The following is a 22,697-nucleotide window of genomic DNA, read 5'->3' on the forward strand; positions in this document are numbered from 1 at the left end:
AGGAAGAGGAGGAGGAGGGGGTATTCCCACTCCAGGGAGAGGAGGGGGAGGGGGTATTCCCACTCCAGGAAGAGGAGGAGGAGGGGGTATTCCCATTCCAGGGAGAGGAGGAGGGGGAGGTATTCCCATTCCAGGGAGAGGAGGGGGAGGAGGTATTCCCACTCCAGGGAGAGGAGGGGGAGGGGGTATTCCTATACCAGGGAGAGGAGGGGGAGGGGGTATTCCTATACCAGGGAGAGGAGGGGGAGGGGGTATTCCCACTCCAGGGAGAGGAGGGGGAGGACGTATTTCCACTCCAGGGAGAGGAGGGGGAGGGGGTATTTCCACTCCAGGGAGAGGAGGGGGAGGGGGTATTCCAAGTCCTGGGAGTGGAGGAGGTGGGGGAGGGGCTGGCAGCATTTCTGTTCCCTGTAGACTGGTAGACTGTGGGGCTGTTGTACTGGGCAGAGCAGGCACTGTTATGTCAGAGAGACAAGGAGTTGGGGGAATCGCCATGCCCAGGCCAGGCATGAAGCTGGAGGACTCTGTACAAGGCAGAGGTGGTGCGGGAGGGATATTACGGCTGTTTTCCAAGGAGGACAAAACAGAATGTTCATGGCTGGTTTCCAATGCAGTATGCAGAGAAGGGTGGAGGGGCAGTTCTTGACCATCAGACCCAGAGAGAGAGGGAGGAAGAGGATGGAGCTGTGATGTATTCTGCATGGTTGGTTGGGCCTCAAGCTGTACTGATATTCTCCTTGGAGACACAATCAAGGAAATCTCGGAACAGAACTTTGTCTGAGGTCCAGAGGGTGAGGGCAGAACAGCTGATTCTCCAATTTCAGCTGCAGGTGGGCATGGTGGACCTTCCGGCCGTGACATTAAAGGTGCCAGAGTCAGGATCCCACCCTCTTCTGTAGGGGAAGTTTGTATTGATTTGGCCTGAAGAGTTCTTGGAAGCTGTGCCACCTTCCCATGCAATCTGAGAGCATCCAGACCAACTTCTGCAGAGTCTGGGAATCCATTCTCCAGTCCGGGAAGGCCTCTGGGGCCCTCCAAGTCCAGGGCTGGATACTGTTTTTCTAGCTCTGCTATTTTTGTCCGCAGATCCTCGATGGTTTGTTCCAGTTGTTGAATTACAGTTGCCTGTCCTTCAGACTTCACATCGTAAAGTTCCTGAGAGACAGGGACAGGCACCGTTGTTAGTAAGAGAGCGAAAAAATCCGAACATCTAAAGAAAAATGGGCAATGCAACACACTGGGACTGCCTCTCCAGAAAGACCCTGTCAAAGAAGGCGTCTGCCGAAATTTCTATGTCGATCCTCTTTTCCAGCCTCCAATTTTAAAGGTGGCTCCCTCATCCTCCAATGGGATCCTAGGATCCTTGTATATCTCATCTTCATACAGTGTCATTGAGGATGGGCAACTGTGGCACTTAGCTTTCAAAGTCAGCTTGTCAAACACTAGAATCACCTGGGAAGAGACGGTTACAGAGAAAGTGTCTATATATCAAGTCTGTCTGTGGTCATGGGGCGTGGGGGTGGGGGGCTGTCTTGATTACCTTCACTGAGGGTGGGAAGCAAATACCCACCCTGACTGGGCTCTGAACTGTAGATGAGTGAAGAAAGCTGGCTGAGCAGAAGAAAGCAGGCAGCAGGCGTGCCTCCATTCAGTTCTCTCTTCACTGGGGATATGCCCTGACTAGTTGCTTTGAGTTACTGCCTTGACTTCCCCTCAGTAATGGACTATAACCCAGAATTAGAAGACACATATATCCTTTCTTCTGAGGACTTGCTTTTTGGTCAGGGTGTTCTATCACTATGACAGAAATAAAGCTAGAACAGGGAAGAACATTCTACAAGACATATTTTTACCTCCCTCACGATGAGTTGATGTTATTGGGATGTTTTCTAGAGACTCTGCAGTAATTCTGAATTTTAAAGGCAATCACTAACTTTTCAGTGTGGTCAAAGTCTCCAAGAAAAATAAGGGAAGAACCACTGAGAAAATAAAATCATGGAAATATAGACTGTAAAGTATGTCATAATTCTGATATCACGTTCACTACAATTTAATATTTTACTCAAAGTGTTTCAGTACGTTTCCACTAATGGCCTTCCAGAAGCTATGAAGATGGACACTTTAAATGGGCTGCACACATTTTATGTAAACTTAGGCACACACACAAACCCTCACATCATCAGTTTTCAACAACATTCCCACAAGAGACCAAAGTATTAATATATGAAAATGGTGTCATATGTTTTTAAAACAGTCCATGGTAAAAAGAAATCTCTATTATATACACTTTTGTTTCCCATTTGATCAATACACCAACCCCCATACTATAATTATGATGCTAATAAACACAATTAACCAAAACACAAAACCCTCCCATGCAAGCTCATCTTAACAAGACTTTATCATGCAGCCTTTTCTTGTGTCACTGGATTGTGTAAATGTGTAGATTATCCTCATTTTCCTGAAAAACTGGCACAAGTGACTTTGAAATAATGAAGAATATTTCTCATGTTATCTTGGTATATAACTAGAGTTCTTATTTTTTCTGTCTGTGACTACAAAACAGGTCCCTTTAAGATGGCTCAGCAAAGAAAGGCCCTTATCTAGCAAGCAGAGTTTGATCCCCAGAACCCACATGCTAGAAGGCGGGAAGCTACTCCAGACAGTTGCTCTCTGCCCTCCACAAGCATGCCTGGACTTGCATGTGCCCACACACATAAAATAAACAAAGAAACGAAAAACTGAAAGTCTAAGTTCATTGATGAATGAAATGCAGGAAATAAATTATAAGAGAAATTTTCCAAACCCAATTCTTAAATCATATGAACTATGCTAATTCATCACCAATTTAAATATAATAAACTATTATAAAATCATAGACATCTAGAAAAATAAAGTCTAAAAAGGAAAATGATTGTGTTATAATGACCTCACTCTGGAGCAGCTATTACAGTCCTTCCAACAAAGATTCACATTCTCACATTCAAAGACCAGCTACTCAAAACACTCACCAAAAGCTACTGACAGCAGAAATTACAGTAGCAGCCACAGAGAATATTTGCTAATTTTAAAATTCTCAATTACAACATCAGCCAGCAAAAGATAAACAAACAAACAAGAACAAACATATTGCACATGATAACTGGTACCAGACTGTTGTAAGGGCTCCCCCTTGTTCTGACTGCAGCCATCTTGTGTCCTGACACAATGATTACTCCTAAATCGCCCCCATCAGCCTTCCCTCAATAGTTTCCCAGCACACTCTAAACAGACAGGAACACTGGAGTGGTATGTGGAGCTTTATGGCTGGGCCCTAGTGCCAGGAATGTCCCTGACATTGATATTAGTGTGAAATAAACCAGGTGTACTCTGACTTGGATGAAGCCCCTTTTGACTTCACCAACATATACAACTTTACTTGTGACTGTAATCGGGGGGATTTGTTGCTCTCTCTGCTGCCCAGGCCCACACTTCTGAGTAAGTATCTAATAAATTGTGATCCTCAAGCTGTCTCCCTCCTTCAGTGCCACAGCATCCTGGGGCCAGTTCTCATACTGGGACTGGACTGCTCAGAACAATCTCTTGCACGAAATCCATTCTACACAATGTTTTAACTATTGGCTCACCCAACCAAAAGCTTCCTTCTTCTGTTTATAGAAATAGGAAGAATGTGACATTTACAGAACCTAGAAGATGAAGGCACAGAGAGGCTAGGAAGTCAAAAATACTGGGAGCCACACTGAGTACGACAGTAAGGATTCGAAAACTTGAGGCTTCTGTGGAACACGATTACAATTTGTACTTGAATTTGTGACTATCACTCCAAGGGGTTCAGATCTCTAGGTCAATGAAGAATCAAAAGCTGAAGCCAGGCATGGTGGCTCACACCTTTAACACCAGCACTTGTGAGGCAGAGACAAGTGGATCTCTGTGAGTTAGGGCCAGCCTGGTCTAGAGGGTGAGCTTCAGGACAGTCAAAGTTACACAGAAAGAAACCATGTCTCACAAAAACTAAAAGTAAATAAATGAATAAAAACAAAGAAACAAGCAAAACACAGAATTAAAAGCTGAAATTTTCATCTTACATGAACATTCTTCAAACTTTCTCATTCCCATTGCTCCATTAAAACATCTTATTATTAAGCAATGATATCTCTTGTGTTCATCTCATTCAGCAACAAAGCCTAACTGATAGAAAATATACCACTGTTTCAGATTTAGTTGTGAGTGTCCAGAAGAACAATATTTAAAAGCAAAGGGACCTCATCATTTACTTGTTCAAGGCTGGGGCTCAGTAGGAGACTACTTGCCAAGTGTGCATAAAGCCTTAGTTGTGAATCAAGTAATGAAGGGAAGGAAAGAAGATTTTAAAAAGTTTTATCATAACAGGGAGCTATATAAATTTTATATTTAAAATTATTTTTTAGTTAAAACTTTTGAGTAAATAAATGATCCTATGAGACATGATTCAAATGTTCTATCTTCACTTTCCCTGATGTTAAGATACACTACAGCTTCTGAAAGATGGATAATTTCCCCTCATGGGGCATTTGTATTGTGTGGCTTAAAACATCATGAGATCATTGCTAAACTAACTTTGGCAGAGGTCAGATTCTAGTTATAATTACCGTTTAGAGCACAGAGCATAGTGAGCGGTGCTTTATGAGAAACGGGGAGAATTTGAGGCTGAGCCAAATATTGTATTGAATTTACTCATCTATTTTATTTATTTGGTGATTCTAGGCACTGAACCTAGGGCCTCATACATGTTAAGCCACTGAGTTATACAAGTAGCCCTTGCTCAATTGATTTGTCTTCCATATTGAGGAAGAGTCTCACTATGCTTCTCAGACAGCTTCCAATTTCCTCTGTAATCCAGACAGTCTCTGAATTAGTGATCCTCCTGCTTCAACCTTTGAGCTGAATTACAGCTGGGATTACAGGTTTGTAATACTGGGCCTATCTATCCATATTTTTATTTAATAATATATAGCATATTTTTATGTCTTTCGTTCACTTTTTTAAATAAAAAGATAACTAAGACACTTACACATTCTCCAAGCTTCAAAGATTTCCAAGTGTATAACAAAGAAGTAGAGCTAAGATATGGCAGAGAAAAGTGACAGGAGAATAAAATCCCCAAACTAAATCTATAACAAACCTGGTTCTAAGCTGTATGGTGCCAGCAGGTACAGGGTTAAGGAATTCTTGCAGGTCTTAATAGACAAGAGATGGAATGTTTCTATAGAGAGCTTTTTCTCATACAGGTAAGTTTATAGACAAAGACAAAGGAAGAAAAGTTGAGATGAGAGAATTGCCTATTTCTTACACTATTTCTGCCTCATAGAAATAAAAAATTGGGTAACTCCATTTATTATGAAGAATTTACATTCCCTTTTTGACAATCTTTGACTTGCTTCATGGAATATTGGGAGTTACAACCTCCATTTTTTTTCTTTTCTTTTTTTTTTTTTTGGTTTTTCGAGACAGGGTTTCTCTGTAGCTTTGGTGCCCGTCCGGGAACTAGCTCTTGTAAACCAGGCTGGTCTCGAACTCCCAGAGATCCGCCTGCCTCTGCCTCCCGAGTGCTGGGATTAAAGGTGTGCACCACCACCGCCCGGCTCAACCTCCATTTTTCATCTAGGAAGCAGAGTCTCTCAAACCTTAACTGACTACTTAAGAAAGACCAGCCACCCAGGCACTGTTATAGAGTAGCCAAATGTATATAAGATTTTCTGATCTCAACTTAGCTAAGAGTCATCAGAGAATCTTATCTGGCATTCCTTATCCAGGACTATCAGTCAAGGGCTGGCTGGCTTTCTCAGTATTTACAGCATCCATGACAACAGTTCCTGTTGTGTTCTTAGAGAAGGCCGCACTGCTTGTCAACAGTAACAGTTGATTTCTCTATGGGTTATCTTTTTTTTTTTAAAAGGAATTTACATGGTAAATATAGGTCATTATCAACAAAGAGGCCTGGCTATCTTCTGGCCATGTAAGCAAACATTCTACGCTCGGGACCTACATGAAGTGGCCATCTACAGGGCCCACCCACTGACAAAGCCACAATTAATCTCTAAGAGACTGCCAGGCACTCTGTGGTCCATGCAAAGCCCTCAAATTAAAAGTCTGTTCCCCTGTGTCCAGTGCCTGGAACTTAATCTTCCTTCTCTCAGGATACAACTAGAGGATGCATCCGATTCTCAAGGGACTTGACATTGGAGAAATGCATTTCGTTATCTTAGACTTCTTTACAAAAATGCTTTCAACATTTCCAGAATTGTGTAATAGTTTATCCAATACTCCTGGCAATCACTATAAAAAAGTTATATCACACTTTAAAAAGAAGGACAAAGTATAGTTGTGGCAGTTTTATAAAGAATCTCTATAATAACTATATCCTTATAGACAGATTAAGATAAACCTGATTGAAACCATATAAAAAGCAATTCATTTATATATTACCAATATTGAGATTATCTCTATTTAAAAATATTGTTTCAAGTCCCCAAATCTTCAAGAGCAGTGGAAGAGGCCCTCCTGTTTGGCTGGACAATTCTATGCCATCGCATAGCCAACATTGTTCTATTTCTGTATAATCTTATACGTGGGTGGTGATGGTTAGTGCTTGTAAACTGTTTGAACACTTGAATATCACAAAATACAAAGTGCCATTGAAAGAATAAAATGTTCATCAAAAACATGTTCCCAAGTTTAAGATTATCTGATTCCCAGAAAAGAACCCATTACAGTAACATTAAGGTTACAACTGTCGAAAAGGAAGCCAAGATACACTCAAACAAGCTCTTGCTGAAAAGCTAATGGACTCATCTTTAAAACTTTATTATGTTATGAAAGCAAGATGCTTTCAGAGTCTAGAATATAAAAACTGCGCACTGGTAGGTTACTACTAAATTGATTTTGTAAATGTTGACATGTAATTCATGATGAGAAACGATGAGACATGTAATTCGTGTAATTTACTGTCCACCTCCCTCAGATTTGCAAGTTCTGTTGATTTTAAGCCCCTTGACTGACAAATGAGGTCACTACACACATCTACACAAGAGGTAGCCTACTATTCAGCGATAATATATATTCTATTTCTCATGTTTTGAATTCTAAAACACCCTAAGATTTTGGAATAAGCCAATGGCATTCCAGATCTATAATAACCAAATCCTATAGAAAATAAATCCAGACTTTAAACAAGTATAATTACTTATAAAAGTAAAACACAAATAATTTCAAATTTTAGGAGACTGGTAGCCTTCATGCCCCAGCAATCAACCTCTCTCTGCACCCCATGTATTACTGAGTTATGGGTACATACAACCGGACACACACATTTTTTCTCTAGGTGCTGGGTTTCAAAACTTGAGTCCTCAATCTGTGCTCCTCCATTGTGGCATCTCCTTGGCCCCATCACCCTTTATAATAAAATGGATAATGGATTGTTAAAAATTAAAATGTGCTTGACCCAAAATGAGTCTGTAGTCTCTGGTATACAAATGAGACATGTGACATGCATTGGAGGGAGATGAGTTAGAAATAATCATTGGTTAACTGACCATGTCATACTGACATAAAAGATGATCAATAGATTGATGTAAAGGCTACAGGAATCATTGATAAGGGACCCTGGTAGAAGCAATAATATATTGGCCAAGAGGCAAGGGAACGAGAAATCAAATCAACAAAAAAGAGGAATCTGCTGCTTTGGTTCTCATGCCTTTGGTGTTTCCCGCCAGCTACTGAGTTAATGTTCTGGCAGACTGCTGGACCATACTCTGAGAGTACATGGCTACCTTTACCCAGTCAGTACCAGGAAAAAATGCACTGTAGATAGTGTGCTTTTCCTTTCATTATCTTTAGATGGAAGTACCATCTCCTAAGGACTACTTCCCTTGCACTAACACCCAGCTACTATCCAATGCCATAAAAATAAAGCTTAGGCAAAATCAAATACAATGGATTCATGATGTGGGATTCCCCTCTGTATGTTGTGAATATCACTGGTTAATAAAGGAACTGCTTTGGGCCCATAACAGACCTATAGGGGAACAGAGCCAGGTGAGGAAAACTAAAATGAATTCTGGGAGAAAGAAAGTGGTGTCAGGGAGAAGCTATGGAGCCACTATGGGAGACAGACATGCTGTAACTTTGCTGTTAGGCCACAACCTCGTGGTGATGTGTAACGGAGTAAACGAATGCAGACAGATTGTAAATATATATATATATATATACAGCTTTAATAGACTTACAGAACCACCGTTCCAGCGGACACCAGGAAAGCAGAAGCAGCGGCTGGGAGCCTGCTCGCCAAATTTATATGCAAACATTAGCCCGAGGCGAACACGCCCCCTAAGGGGCGGGACTTATCCCTACAGTGTGCACAGATTAATGGAGATGGGTTAAATTGAGAGATAAGAGTTAGCCAATAAAAAGCTAGAGCTAATGGGCCAAACAGTGATTTAAATAATATGGTTTTTTTGTGACTATTTCAGGTCTGAGCTATCAAACTGCCTGGAACCAATAAGCAGCCTCCTTCAACAGATTCAGATCACTAGTTCGTGGTGTAGTGTTTCTCAGATCCAGCCATGCTAATAGAACTGCTCTCCGGGTACTGCTCATGTCCTTGTTGTCAACACTGTGATCTTAAACCTGCCTGTTCCAAGTACTCAAGACTCCTACTCATGTCTATCTTCATAAAATCCTCTTCTCTCTCGGCTAATACAACTTCAAATTCCACCTTCTCATTTTTCCCTAGTTCTTTTTCTGGTTTTGTTTTTGTTTTTTATTGTTTGTTTGTTTTTGTTTATTTTCTTTCCTTTTGGTAGGGGCTAGGGTGGAGACTTCACCTTTGGGCAACTCAGTTGGCTATATAAACTCAGCGAAATCATTTCCCAAACCTCCTGTCTCTCTCCTCTTCAGTGATTACTTCTAGTTCTTCCTGTAGTGGCATTTCAAATGTACTTTAAATAAATCAATATTTAAAATAAATATTTTAAGTAAATAAAGACTGCCTGAAGATCTGAGAGTAAAACGGTCCCACTGGTCAGTCATACAGACCAGCTTATGGTAACACATACCTTTAATCCTAGTAGCTAAAAAGACACGCACATTTAATCCCAGTAGCCACAATGACAGGCACCTTTAATCCCAGTGGTGCACGCCTTTAATCCCAGCTCTAGAGAAGAAAATAAGACAGGAAGCAGGGGGAGAGAACTCTGAGACACACAGTATCATTCTTACTAGGAGACAGGATTGCCATTGCAGACTGAGATCGAGATAAGAGCCAGGGGCTGGCTGTTTTGCTTTTCAGATGTTCAGGTTGAACCCCAATTTCTGACCCTGAGTTTTTATTAATCGTGCTTATTTTCCTTCTCATTGCTGCTTCACTTTCATCTTGTGAAAGCTTAGCTCTTGATATTTGGTCACCTTTGTCCGTAAATCTAAACTGTATCTTATTCTCTAACAACATTAGCTGTGAACCTGATAATGGCTGAGCCACTGTCTCTAACAATGAATGTTCCTAAGAATCACCAGGGACCTGTTAAGTCATAGCCTGCTGTCCCCACCCCTAGGGTTAGCAATTCAATTGCATTTCTAATCAGTTCCCAGTTGATTCCAAGGTTACTCAGATTAATTTGCACCCTGCACAGTTAAAGCCCCCAACACCCTGGTCATTGGCTATGATTCCTATTGCATCATATAACACCTTAGCTGAGATACTCAGCGATTCAAAACTTCACTCTTGCTGGGTTCTCCTGTTCCTCTTCAGATCAATCCTAGGTTCCTTTGCCAGGCAGTTTCTTTCCTTGTTGGTAATGTTTGGCCTCTGCTTGCTGAGAACATGTTAACTTCTCACAGGCTCATATGGTCTTTAATGATCTTTATGATGAAGATAGCCCATGTCATAGTTGATCCTGAAAGGATCTTATGTAGAATGTGTGATCTCTAATTCATAGGGCTACTGAAGAGTGATTGAATTATGCAGGTGCCAAGTTCAAAGGGTTAATTGATTAACGAACTCCTAAGTGCAGGAAGCTGAGTCTGGTTGGATGACATCGCTGGCTGTGTGTTTCTGAAGGCAATCTCACATCCCACCTAGCTGGTTCGTAGCTTTTTTTCTCCTGTCCACCATAAGATGAACCACTTGGCTCCACTGCACACTGTTTCTCTGTGATGTTCCGTCTTACCAAGCCAGGGCCTAGAAGCAAAACAAAGACTGTGGCCTACAGCCTGAAGCCACAAGCCAACACAATACTGGCCTTTAAACTGTGACAAACACTCCACCACCCATCTTCCAATGGCAGGGGTACCGTGAGGATTAAATAAGACACAATCAACCTGTGTTCTTCAAACTTGTCAGAAACAAAGCCTCCAAAAACCCTCAATTAATCAATGCTAAACCACTGCTCTCCAGGAAAACACAGGGTTGGACTCCAGCAAGCCTCAGGTCACATTTTGTCACATGATCCATGTGCAATTTTTTTTTTTTTGGAACATGTATCCCTGTTGAGAGCTGTCATATTTAAGACCTATTATTGATTCTGAACTGAACTGATGCCCCCTGACACTCTAGCCCATGCTGAAACAAAGCCCACGGTGAAGGTTTTCCAATGGAACACCAACAGCGTTTTAACACTAAGTGTCAAGTCATTTCCTATGGTGAAACCACCAAGGAAATACCACAAATATGTGAAAGGCGGGGCACTAAACAGACCATACAAAGCATGCCTGCTCACAGACCTCCCTCTGTGCAGACTTACCTGGGAAAACACACACTTCAGAGGGTGGGATTCTTAGCCACACTCTGCAAGGTTGCAGGTGACCACAGATGCAGCACAGGAGCATGAGCACCACCATCAGTCTTCACCAGTAATTTGTAAATATGCAACCCGTGAAGACCGAGGAGTGGTGTATCTCATTGGGACAGCATTTGCTCTTAGCATGTACAAAAGATCCGAGGCAGATCCTCAATATCAACAGAAGATCAAAACACAATAGAGAGGGCTGTTCTGATGCCAAAACATCTAGTAATCCAAGGAGCGACTGGGTGCTTTAAGCTCCGCAAATCATCTTTCACAAAATAATGTGCTATAAACTAATAATAACAAAAAAAAACATCTAAGCCCCTCAGGTAGGAAAGACCACATGCCCATTTTACAGGTGAGGAAACTAAGGCACAGAATAAAATACTTTTCTCTGAGGAGAGTAATTAAGGCTATATTCACTTCAGCCTTTCATTATCAGTTTGTGTCAAGTTCGACTTAAAGTTGGTTATGGTTATAATTTGTACCCACACAAGTCACAAGCAGGAAATGTTACCCCTAAAGTAGTTAAAACAAAATACCTTAAGAAATGGTCTTTGAAGGTGGGTCTTTGGGGGGTAGATAGGACTTTTGGATGTTACTTGGGTGCAGTGAGTTAGTGACTTTATGAAAAGAACATCTAGGCTAGGCCTTTAGTTCTCTCTTTTTATTTATTTTTATCTGTTTTTATTTTATTTTATTTTTTATTAAAAATTTCCACCTCCTCCCCGTCTCCCTTTTCCCTCCCCTTCTTCCCACTCCCCATCCCCCTCCCCGCCCCCTCCCTCTCCAGTCCGAAGAGCAGTCTTTAGTTCTCTTACCATGTACTATGGCCCCTTCTATCAAAGAAGGAGGCCCTTGAGACAAGTCAGTGCTACCCTCTTGGACACTCTAGCCTCCATCCCTGGAAACTAACTAAACTTCCAACTTTTACACATTACACAACCCCTGAGCTTCAGTTTTCTGAAGCAAGAGAAAACAAACTAAACAAGGTCTAACCATGATCCTCTCTTGACCAAACTGTAACCAGCTTCCTCTGTGGCTTCAACCTTATTTTAAAAGAACTTGAACAAACACTAACACGTCTCAAGGCCGCATCCTTCGAATGACTGCGTGCTCTCCCTTAATGCTACTGTGTGAGAAAACGCAAAGATTGCCAACATCTTTTATCTGTTTTAGCAACAGCTAAAGATGAGGCCTGTCTCTGGAACTCTGAGATGGGACAGAATCCCAGTTGCTCCTGTCCTTGCCAGCTTAGCCGACACAACTGACCTTAGCTGCTGCGAAGAGCTGAAGCTCACTCTCAGTGAAGAACCATCATCATGGTCAAGCCCTGACTCTCCCAAGCCTTGCACCACCCCTCCTTGCTCCTCCTTCATCCCTCTGAAATATTCACCTCTGTGCAATCCAAAGCCGCCTTCAGTTCGCAGCAGAGTGTCTCCCCACTGCAGTAGCAACCACTGATCGAAATCTGTCCCCAGCATCGTAGTCAGTGCCTGCTTTTGTTTTGCTCTGACTCATCTCCACCTAATACCAGGAGGCTGGGATTTGTGCTCAGGAAAACTGCTCCACAGCCCATACCCCCGGTGAGTGAGTGTTCCCAAGTGAGTGTTTCTGAGACCTGCCCCATTCTGTCTCATTGGTGTGGTCATCATATGTTGATTCATTCAGCAAGCATTTCTCTGGCTTTTCCCTATCTGCCAGGCTCTGGGTTAGATACCAGAGAGACAAAAGAAAAGTACCAATACTGTTATTCTTAAGGCACTCAATCCCTGTACATAAAGTCAGTGATTCTAAACAGTAGTTACAGGGTAAAGACTCCAAATGGGCTCTGGAGAATGAGGCTTTTCACACCAAGTATCTAAGTGTAAGCTAAGATGGAAGTGCATTCTATAAAAGGGTATATGAGGGCATAGAAGGGTCGTGTGAGGGCAGATATGAAGGATAATGGAGTCTTCAAGAGATGTGTTTCTGCTAGACCAAGCTGAATCTGTAGAAAAGACAGTGAGAGATAAGGCCAAGACAGCAATGGCAGGAGGGAGACCCTGCACGTCAAACTCACGGGCCTGAAACTTTTTAGAGACACAATGAGCAGTCCTTGAACAAGTCAAAGCAGATATCAGGGAGAAACAAATTTGTGTTTTCAGAAAGATAACTTTGGGGCGAAGTGCAGGAAGAGATTAGAAGGGATCGAGACTGGAAGTAAGGAGATCCGTGAGGAGACGATGCTTGAAACCCAGATAACAATGGGCTCTGGGCTCAATCACCGCCCAGTTGCATGCAGTGGCACCAGAGGCCAAAAGCAAAGGTCAAGTTTCCACAGGAGGAGAGCGCTAAGCTGCCCATCAAGTCAACCCGACATAGCCCCCCAGATTCCAAGTCCACTCCCTCTCCTGTTCTCCACTTTCTTCCCCCACGTGAGACTCTTCTTTCCACACTGTGGAAGGCTTTTCCTTCCACCCTTGTACAAGTTAAGTTGATGGAGGAATCACCTTCTCAAGAAACTATTCTTCATTACAGTCTCTGCAACTATTTTGTTTTAATTTCTTTAAATCGCTCCAATATTCTACAACATACATTAAGTTTCTTGGCAGTCACACTGTATCTTGTAAGTTGGTTTACAGATATATGGAAAAGACACAGCCCTACAGCTAAACTGGTTGTTTCTTTATTTTTGTTTTTTGTTTTTAAAAAAAACCTATTACTTTTATTTTTTGAAATTGAAATGTAACCGCTACTTTATTAAGCCAACATAATTTCTAACTACATTCTAAATATTTGTCCTTATATACCCACAGATAAGTATAGGTCTCACCCCTCATTCAAGAAACATCCCCTCACAACAGATGGAAATCATTACAGAAAACCACAACCAATCAAACACAGAGAACAAGTGACTCGGTGGTGCCCAGCAACAACTGATACGTCTATAGCATAACTCCTGCAGCTGAGGCTCAAGGGTCATAGCAGAAAATGGAGGGGGAAGAAAGGTTATAAGAGCCAGGGGATCAGGACATTTAGGTGAGAATGCATCTCCTAAAAATATCAGAGAAGATACACCCACACCATCTCCCCAAGATGGATGCCTAAACAAGACCTAAACAAGGATGACAGACACAACAGACATGCTACCATGAAAGAGCCCTGTTGTCTCAAGTCTTCCCATTTCTTCCTATCTCCTATACACAGCAGACCAGAAGATGCTTGGTCATGGGCAAGTACTCTTTAATGAGCAGGGGGTCTCTTCTGTTAATATTACACCAGATTCGTTTCTTGAGTGGCAGGGCCTTTCTCCCCTTGACAGTGTTGCTGCGACATGAACTGATTTTATACCATCTAAAACTCAATAGAACAAACTGTTAGTTTCATGGCATCTCTATGTCCCCATCACTCTATAGTAAAACAAAAATACCATGTGGAATCCACTTCTTTCCCATCCTGCTAAACACACAGCCTTCCTGCTTCCCAAGGTTGACTGCTTTTCATTTTTAAAGCCAATACAAGATCTGGGACTGATGGCATACACCATTAATCCCAGCACTTGGCTGGGGAGGGGGGTGGGCAGTGGCAAGTGGATCTCTATGGGTTTGAGGACAACCTGATTCACAGAGTAAGTGCTAGGCTAGACAGAGGAACGTAGTGATGAGATCTTGCCTCAAAGCAACAACAAAGACCTGAAGAAAGAGTCTCTCCTCCTTTTTTTGGATGTTAAAATACCTACACTATTCTCTGATCTCCTTCGAGTTTCCAGAAAACAAAAATGTTCTTTCCAGGAAAGTTCTGTCTTCCCTGGTGCACAGCATGGTAAACACTGCCTTCGAGTGTTACCAGGGTTGTGCCTGCACCTCCACCACTGAATATCCATACTTCTCCCCAATCCTGACTACCTGAACCTCCTGAGACCCGTTGTCTAAATCCTGGGGAAGTATTGATTGGGCAGCTAAGATGTTCATAAACCGAGTCCGGCCTGAAGGATTTTCCATGTACACTGTAGCTTCAATAGCGCAGGATGTTGTTAAAGGTGAAAAAGTTCCATTTTAATCCTTCAATACCGCAGGATGTTGTTAAAGGTGAAAAAGTTCCATTTTAATCCTTTGGCACAATACAGTCTTCTGAGCATATTACAAGTACCAGGTAAAGCGGCACACCTAGGAGGCTGAGGCAGGAAAAACGGCTCAAGCATCGAGGCTTAAAGCTAACCAGGGTGAAGAAATGCTTTTGAAAAGTCATTGAGAGCTGAAGAATGTAATTTTATCTTTAAAAAGAACCCCTGAATTCTGTAAGCCTCTCAACAGAAGCACTGGGAACGTAGCTCTGTTCATCTCTTTGCTCCTGAGAACCCATTGCGTTTTCTTTAAGCACCTGACCATCTGAACGTACAGAAGACAGCGATCACGTGATCATGTGCTGTTTCCAGGGATGTTGGACGCTTGGAATTATTATATAGGCCAGAGTAATGTTCAAAATTCATTCAACAAATTTCATAGAATTTCACTGGAGAGAACAGGTGTCTGACACACTGGAGGTCTGGCTAAGCAGTCCTGACCATCTCCTATCCTCACCACAGAATATATACAGGCAGCGCCTGAGAGGCCAGCAAACCACTGCTGATCACCATCCACACACAACAAACTGGCCTGGAGGATTCCTTTCCCAGCAGCAGCGGTAATTAACAAAGGTGCAGAGCTGCCCTCTAGTGGCCAAGATGCAAACTGCAAAGGGCTTCATTGGCAGAAACCGTTAAGTCCTCCCAGCCAAGCAATTAAACACAAAATTTAATACGATTTAACACATAGAAGTTGCAGTGAAACTTCAAAAGAAAGAGACAAAAGTGAATTAATAGGTTTATACATCTCTATTATATATCTGGAGAGCTGACTCTTACAAAATATAGAGTTCAAAAATAATAGAATCTAACTCTTGAAATGAGCATCGCATTTCATTCATCCGGGGTTTCATCTTGGACCAAACAGGCGCCTGGAGATTATCTACATAAAAGGAAAATTTAGCATCATATGATCCATAAGAAATAAATGCCTATGCTCAAATATTAGCTTTCTGTTATGGCTTTTGCAGTTTTTGTAGAGTTGCTTTTAGCTCCTCCAAATATCATTTTATTAGTAAAAGGGCAAACACGGTAGCTATTTTAAAGGGTTACTGTAAGGGCTACATAGGCTAAAGAATAAGTACCTAAGAACGGAACCCAGTCCTCTGCAGAGAGCCGCAAATGCTCTTAACCACCAAACCATCTATCTAGCTCCAACACAATAATTTTTTGTTGTTTGTTTGTTTACCATTGCTGGTCTTTCTTACTATTCCATTTTCACAATTGCAGCTAATTAAATAACCACAGGATGATGCCACCAGGCATGGCTAGTGTACTTAGTCAGTACAGGTCTCTCCTCTGACACAAACAACAAGGACAACTCGAAATCTGGGAACGTTATTATGACCCAGTCCCTAACAGCAGCTGTATTCTGAACAGTAAAGGCTCATCTGGCTGGTGTGTGGTAGAGAACCCTGGGCCTGTCCAGTTCTAAGAAAACCTCATAGCCTGACCTCACTTCCAAGAAGAGCACTTTAATGTAACAATAAACTTATTCTTTAAAACAGAACTAGCCGGGCGGTGGTGGTGCACGCCTTTAATCCCAGCACTTGGGAGGCAGAGGCAGGCGGATCTCTGTGAGTTCGAGACCAGCCTGGTCTACAAGAGCTAGTTCCAGGACAGGCTCCAAAACCACAGAGAAACCCTGTCTCGAAAAACAAAAAGCAAACAAACAAAAAAAAACAGAACTGATTCTTCACTTTGAGGAGTTCTCAAATGTCAGCAGTTATCCAGTTCAGAGGGAGAGCACCACGTCCTACATAATCTACATATACCACTATCCATTAACCAGAAACCAACATAGGTTTGCAGTTCAAGTGAGAGCCCTCTCATCTTCCACAGGCCAGAATCAATAGATCAGAACCAGTCTTCTTCCTGTTGGCTTACAGTGTAGACTAGCTTATTTTCTAATGTAGGATGAAACCATTGTCAAAAGCACAGTTGGGAATACCTATAGATAAGCTCCACAGTTCCTTGTTCATCCAGAAGAGTAACTGCTAACCACAGCCATTGTTCTATTAAATGTTTCCTTTCTGGATGTTCTAAAGTATTTATTTCTGTATATGTATGCATGGTTGCATATGTGTTAGAGCATGTTTGTACAGGCATGTGGAGGCCATAAGTCAATATTCAATGTCTTCCTTAATCATTCTCCTCCTTTGCAAGGTCTCTCAATGAAGCTATTTTACTATGCCAGTGAGATTATAGGCTCTTCCCATCTCTGCCTCTCCAAAATGAAGCTGACAGACATGGATAATAACAGATAAAAGTGTCTAAAAAAGATGCCATCGAATGTCTCATCCATTAAAGCCATTTAAGAGTCTTGGGGGTTCAGTGACACAGTCATTGCCAACCATGCACAAAGGCCTTGTTCCTATCCATGGTGAAGAGTGTCTTATTAGATATTAGGAAGGTCATGCCAAAATTGTTTTAAGGGGTACCCCTGGGACTGTGTTTAGACATGTCACAGCACAGAATTTTCGGGTGTGGCCTGAAATTTCTGCTGGAGACAGCAAATGATGTGTCCAGCTCTTTGGTTGGCTATAGAATCATACAGATCTATAAAGCTTGTACATGGTTCTACTTGAAGGATGAATAGTATAAATTAAGAGGCACATTTCCTTTCGCCTGGCTGGATCCCCCTGAGAGCTAACACGAGGGAAGCCCAGCCTCTGGTACAGAGAGGAAATGCCAATCACAGATCAATCACTGTGTGAAGGTGGATAATGGAATTGGGTATTTACCATCCTAATGGCTTTCTTACCTTCTGGACACCGTTTGGACATTTTTTCGGGCTTTCCAAAATAGAGGATTGAGGTTCTGGATTGGAAAGGAAGCAGACAGTCAATACCTTAAAGAATCAAATTTCCCATTTCCTTAGTTAAAAGCAAAAACTTCCACTAGATATGTATTATTTACAGTAAGTACCAAAAATATCCAGTCTTTTTTCCGAACCATTAGCGCAGCATGTGAATATGACTGCTTTTCAGTATAATAAACACACGATGACACATACTGTGTCATTAGCTATTTCACAAACAGGGGGCGCCCGATGCTCTGCTCTGCAGACCAGCCTTAATTATTTTTCCTAATTGATTTTTGTTTTCCCCAGAAGTCCTTGCTTAAGAATGTTAACTGTGTTATTCACTTAGTGAAAGTTCATACATGATGAGACCACCTCAGTCTTGAAGCAAGGGATTTTTAAGGCTCTTTGAAGTCCTGACAAATTTGGTTCTGCTTTCCGTGATCTGCTTTCTGTGATCTGCTTTCTGTGTTGTATGATAACTACTGCCACCTGGAGGCACAAGTAAGAAGGGATTTTCTACCTTCAGCCATTCTCGTCATTTGAGATTCTGCAAGATGACAAATTCATCACATAGGAAGCACATTAGGATAAATAGAGATTGTTGTTGTTGTTGAAGTTATAGAGTATTTTCTATGTGAAAATGTAAGTATATGAAAATAAAAAAAATCTCATCCATCCTCTGCATTTTAGAAACAGGAAGCCCGCTCATTGGCAAGATGAATGCAGGAGTCTAAGTCTTTTGTGTATTAGGGGCAGGGTTATAAACAAGACACTGCAAATACAGTAGAGCGGTCACTGTCCATGGTGTCATAAAGGATGTACACCACAGTGCTACAGAGATATCTTGTGTAGTTAGAGTTTAAACAACACGATGAACCGTGAGGCTGCAGTGAAAGCTTTCCTTGTACTCAGATGAACATTATAGCCTCAGCACAGCCTTGCTGGCCTTGTTGTACAAATGGAAGAGTGTTCGCTAACAGCAAGTGCTTAAAACAGTTACAGAGTGAATATAGGAATGAAGGCAAATGAGACATTGTCAAGTCAAGGAACTGTGTTACCATTAAAGAATTGGGAAGCCTTGTTGTGGGGAGCAATGAATTCTTTTTTTGTTTTGGTTTTTTTTGTTTTTTTTAATTTATTTATTTATTAAAGATTTCTGTCTCTTCCCCGCCACCGCCTCCCATTTCCCTCCCCCTCCCCCAATTAAGTCCCCCCCTCCTCAGCCCGAAAAGCAATCAGGGTTCCCTGTCCTGTGGGAAGTCCAAGGAACCCCCACCTCCATCCAGGTCTAGCAAGTTGAGCATCCAAACTACCTAGGCTCCCACAAAGCCAGTGCGTGCAGTAGGATCAGAAACCCATTGCTATTGTTCTTGAGTTCTCAGTAGTCCTCACTGTCTGCTATGTTCAGAGAGTCCAGTTTTATCCCAGGCTTTTCCAGACCCAGGCCAGCTGGCCTTGGTGAGTTCCCAGTAGAACATCCCCATTGACTCAGTGTGTGGGTGCACCCCTCGCGGTCCTGAGTTCCTTGGGGAGCAATGAATTCTAAAGAGGCAGAAATCTATCTATTTCCTGAACTTCAGCTAAGATTGCATCTTTAGAAACAAAAGTCAGAGACTAGAATGGAATAGTCACTTGCCAACAGGTGTCAGAATATAAACAAGTGACTTTACAATGCAACAATTGCCCCAGACAGCACTACCCCATTGAGCTAATCAAACTAGCATATTTTCCTCATGTTCAACATGACACTAGTGGCATCTCCATTTGAACGGAGATCTTTTCTTACTGAAATACATCAACTTCATTCAAATCTAGTTAATTTAAGAAACAGAGGATTTACTGAGCAGAATTTAAATTGCATGCATTCTGATTGTAGTCTTTTTTAGGATTGATGATTTAATTCTAATAACAGGTATAAATGGAGCAAGAGCTTAACATGTTCCAATAGCCTCATGCATATGTTCTTGTTTGTTTTTTTGATAGTAGAATCATCTCATCACTGCCAACAAATGATATCCCCACTAAGGACCTAGCTGGCAAAAGGGAAAATATAGGACACACCCCTCCACACACACACACACACACACACACACACACACACACACACACACACCAATACTCAGAAACACAATCCATCCTTCTGTCCCTGAATTGTGTGACAAGCACAGGGAGACACAGCACAGCACTGCATCCTTGGTACTCCTGTGTTAGTTCATTAGCTAAACAGTGTCAAGACATTTGGAGAAAACACAGAAATGGGCCAGTGATACCACATTGCAGTATACCACACAACATCTCTCTTGAGATTTGTCTTTGTTTTGATTTATGTGTGCATGCGTATATCTGGTTTTGTGAAAGTCTCATGTGTGTGGTTGTCTGTGCAGGATAGAGAAGGGTGTTAGAACCCCTGGATCTCACATTTATAGGTGGTTGTGAGCTGTTGTACACTAGACTCAGGAAGAGCAGCAAGCACTCTTGACCACGTAGTCATCTCTCCAGACCTCTAAAATCCTTCTTCACAGGGACCATCAGCGACATCATTTGGATATTAGAGGCTAGAAAATGCGTGATTCCCTAAGCAACTGTGGCTTCAACCTTATGACGAGTGAAATGGCACACAATCGCTCACGCTCCCCTTTCCCCTCTGAAATGAAGGAATCCATTTCTGATGACCTTAAAATGCTGCAGATTCTTCTGAGATACACCGCAGTGAGCTGACCTTACCCAGACTCCCTCTCTTACTTCATCCTAGATTCTTTTCATTTGATCCACCTCCCTTTGTGTTCCTTTTGTGCATCTTAGATATTCCTAAGCTGTTAAAATGTTTTCTTAAACAAATACGGTTGATTCAGCCAGAAAATAGACACTGTTGGAAGATCTTCCCAGGAAAGTTTCTGTTCAACTTCTCTCTCTATACATGAACAAACACACAGTCACACAAACACACACAGACACACAAAAGGCTTTATTTTTATTCCTCCAGGATTGCCTGTACCTTCACTGCTTTGTTTTAAGGCAAACCTGTTTTTGTATTTGTTGTGTTGGCCGGTATCGTGGTCATGGAATGGTGAGGGACTTGAGTGAAATGAGCACGCCTAATCCCTTCCTTACAGCTACTCATTTCTCTTCCATCCACTTTCACACACACTTTCAGTAAAATTATTCTTTGACTATGTGTAAATCAATTATATGACCATCTGTATCTTTTTTATTATTTCTACTAATTTCTCTTTAGCTAGCACACAAAATAGTGGGTTTCACGAAGATACTTTTGAGCACATATATGTGCACACACACACACACACACACGCGCGCGCCACTGTTTTACTCTCCTATCCTACTTTACAGTTCCCACTGAGATTTCCCCTCACCATAGTCTCCCATCTGTGTTCACTGAACATGTGTGTGGATAAGTGTGCATGAATGCACACACACATTCTGCATGAGAAAAAATGTGACATTTGCTTTTCCTTCCGAATTAACCAGTATTGGCCCCTATCAACAGTATCTCATTTAAACAAACCTTTCCACTCACTTGCATGTCTCCTATTGCATGTACATTTATTACATATTAAATGTAGATTCCATATATGAGTGGAAAACATGTAATACTTGTATTGAGTCAAACTTCTGCTTACCAATGAGATCTCTACTCCCCTCCACACACTGTGAACGATACAATTGCTTTAATTCATCCCAGCACAGTGAACAATGTTCCTTCCCCCCTCCTACAGTCTCATTATGATTTATTAATCATATTTTCATGAAGTCAGCAATTACGATTGGGATAAAACTGAATATTTGCACAGTTTTCCTGTATACTTCCCTATAGCTGAAGGGCTTTTTCGTATCTCTAATCACCATTTACATCTCCCATTTTTAATTCTTTTCCTTGGTCCATTTATTGACTGAAGAACTTTTTTTCATTTTTGTTTAGTTTTTATATATTATAGATATTTCTCCTTATCAGGTGTAAAGAAAGCAAAGATTTTCTTTCTAGTTTTAAGGTCGTCATCTCACTCTGCTGAAACTTTCCTTGAATGTACAGATTATAATTTCAAGCAATCCTTCATTCTAAAATGTTCTCTAAGGTATTGGAAAGCTGTCTTCAAAACCATTACTTAACCTGTGGCTCTAAGAAGGGTACAACAGTTACAAAACCTCAGGTCTAATGCTAATGTCACTCATCTTTTTAGGACAGATGCTTATGTATGGAAAGACTGGGATCTAGTTTCATTAGTCTACCCATAAGCATCCACTTTTAGTTCATTCTCAGCCAGACACTTCTTCCAGTAACCTAAAGATTCTTTTAAATTATTCACAAGTATTATAGAATTATGTTATCAATTCAGCCAGAAAAGTTGAAAAATATACAGTAGGGGCATCAAAATATTATGCCAACCAATGCTGCAAATGCAGAAAAGGATAGAAACCATGGTTCCAAGGGCTCTAAATGAAATTGCTTTAAACTATTGCATTTGTACCTATGAAGTTCAGTCAATAGCATTTTAGCCTAAAGATAATCATACATATAATGGGGTCAAAATCTTTACCTGAGTTTTTCTTTTTTCAAAACTAACAATGTGCTGGGTGGTGGTGGTGCATACCTTTAAGACCAGCACTTGGGAGGCAGAGGGAAGTGGATCTTGGTGAGCTCAAGGCCAGCCTGGACAATAAAAGTAGTTCCAGGACAGGCTCCAAAGATACACAGAGAACCCTGTTTCCAAAAGAAACAAAACAAACAAAAAAAAAAAAAAGAAACCAACAGTGCCAATATTCATATGTTGGATTTTCAGTCACTATCTGTCAAAACTCTCTTTTCTCTGAAGATTGTAATATGTGAAATTCTACCTGGACCCTTGATCACTATTGTCTGTGAGTGTTATAGTAAACAGAATCTTACATGAAATAGTTTTCTATTTTCTCTCACTCACTTGTGTTTATTTTTTTATTCTATTGGATTATATGC

General features: G+C 41.4%; 1 protein-coding gene across 1 annotated transcript in view; it reads right to left on the bottom strand.

Moving 5' to 3' along the window:
- Positions 1-22,697, bottom strand: part of Fmn2 (formin 2) — a 292,978-nt gene that overhangs the window by 212,154 nt on the left and 58,127 nt on the right. The window contains exons 4-5 of the mRNA XM_026789966.1: positions 17,687-17,742; positions 2-1,155 (exon numbers count right to left, since the gene is read on the bottom strand). Of these exons, the coding sequence (XP_026645767.1) occupies positions 2-1,155; positions 17,687-17,742 (1,210 nt within the window). The remainder of the gene's footprint in view (position 1; positions 1,156-17,686; positions 17,743-22,697) is intronic.

The sequence above is a fragment of the Microtus ochrogaster genome, unplaced genomic scaffold, assembly GCF_000317375.1.
Source record: "Microtus ochrogaster isolate Prairie Vole_2 unplaced genomic scaffold, MicOch1.0 UNK35, whole genome shotgun sequence".
In the NCBI taxonomy this organism is placed as follows: Eukaryota; Metazoa; Chordata; class Mammalia; order Rodentia; family Cricetidae; genus Microtus; species Microtus ochrogaster.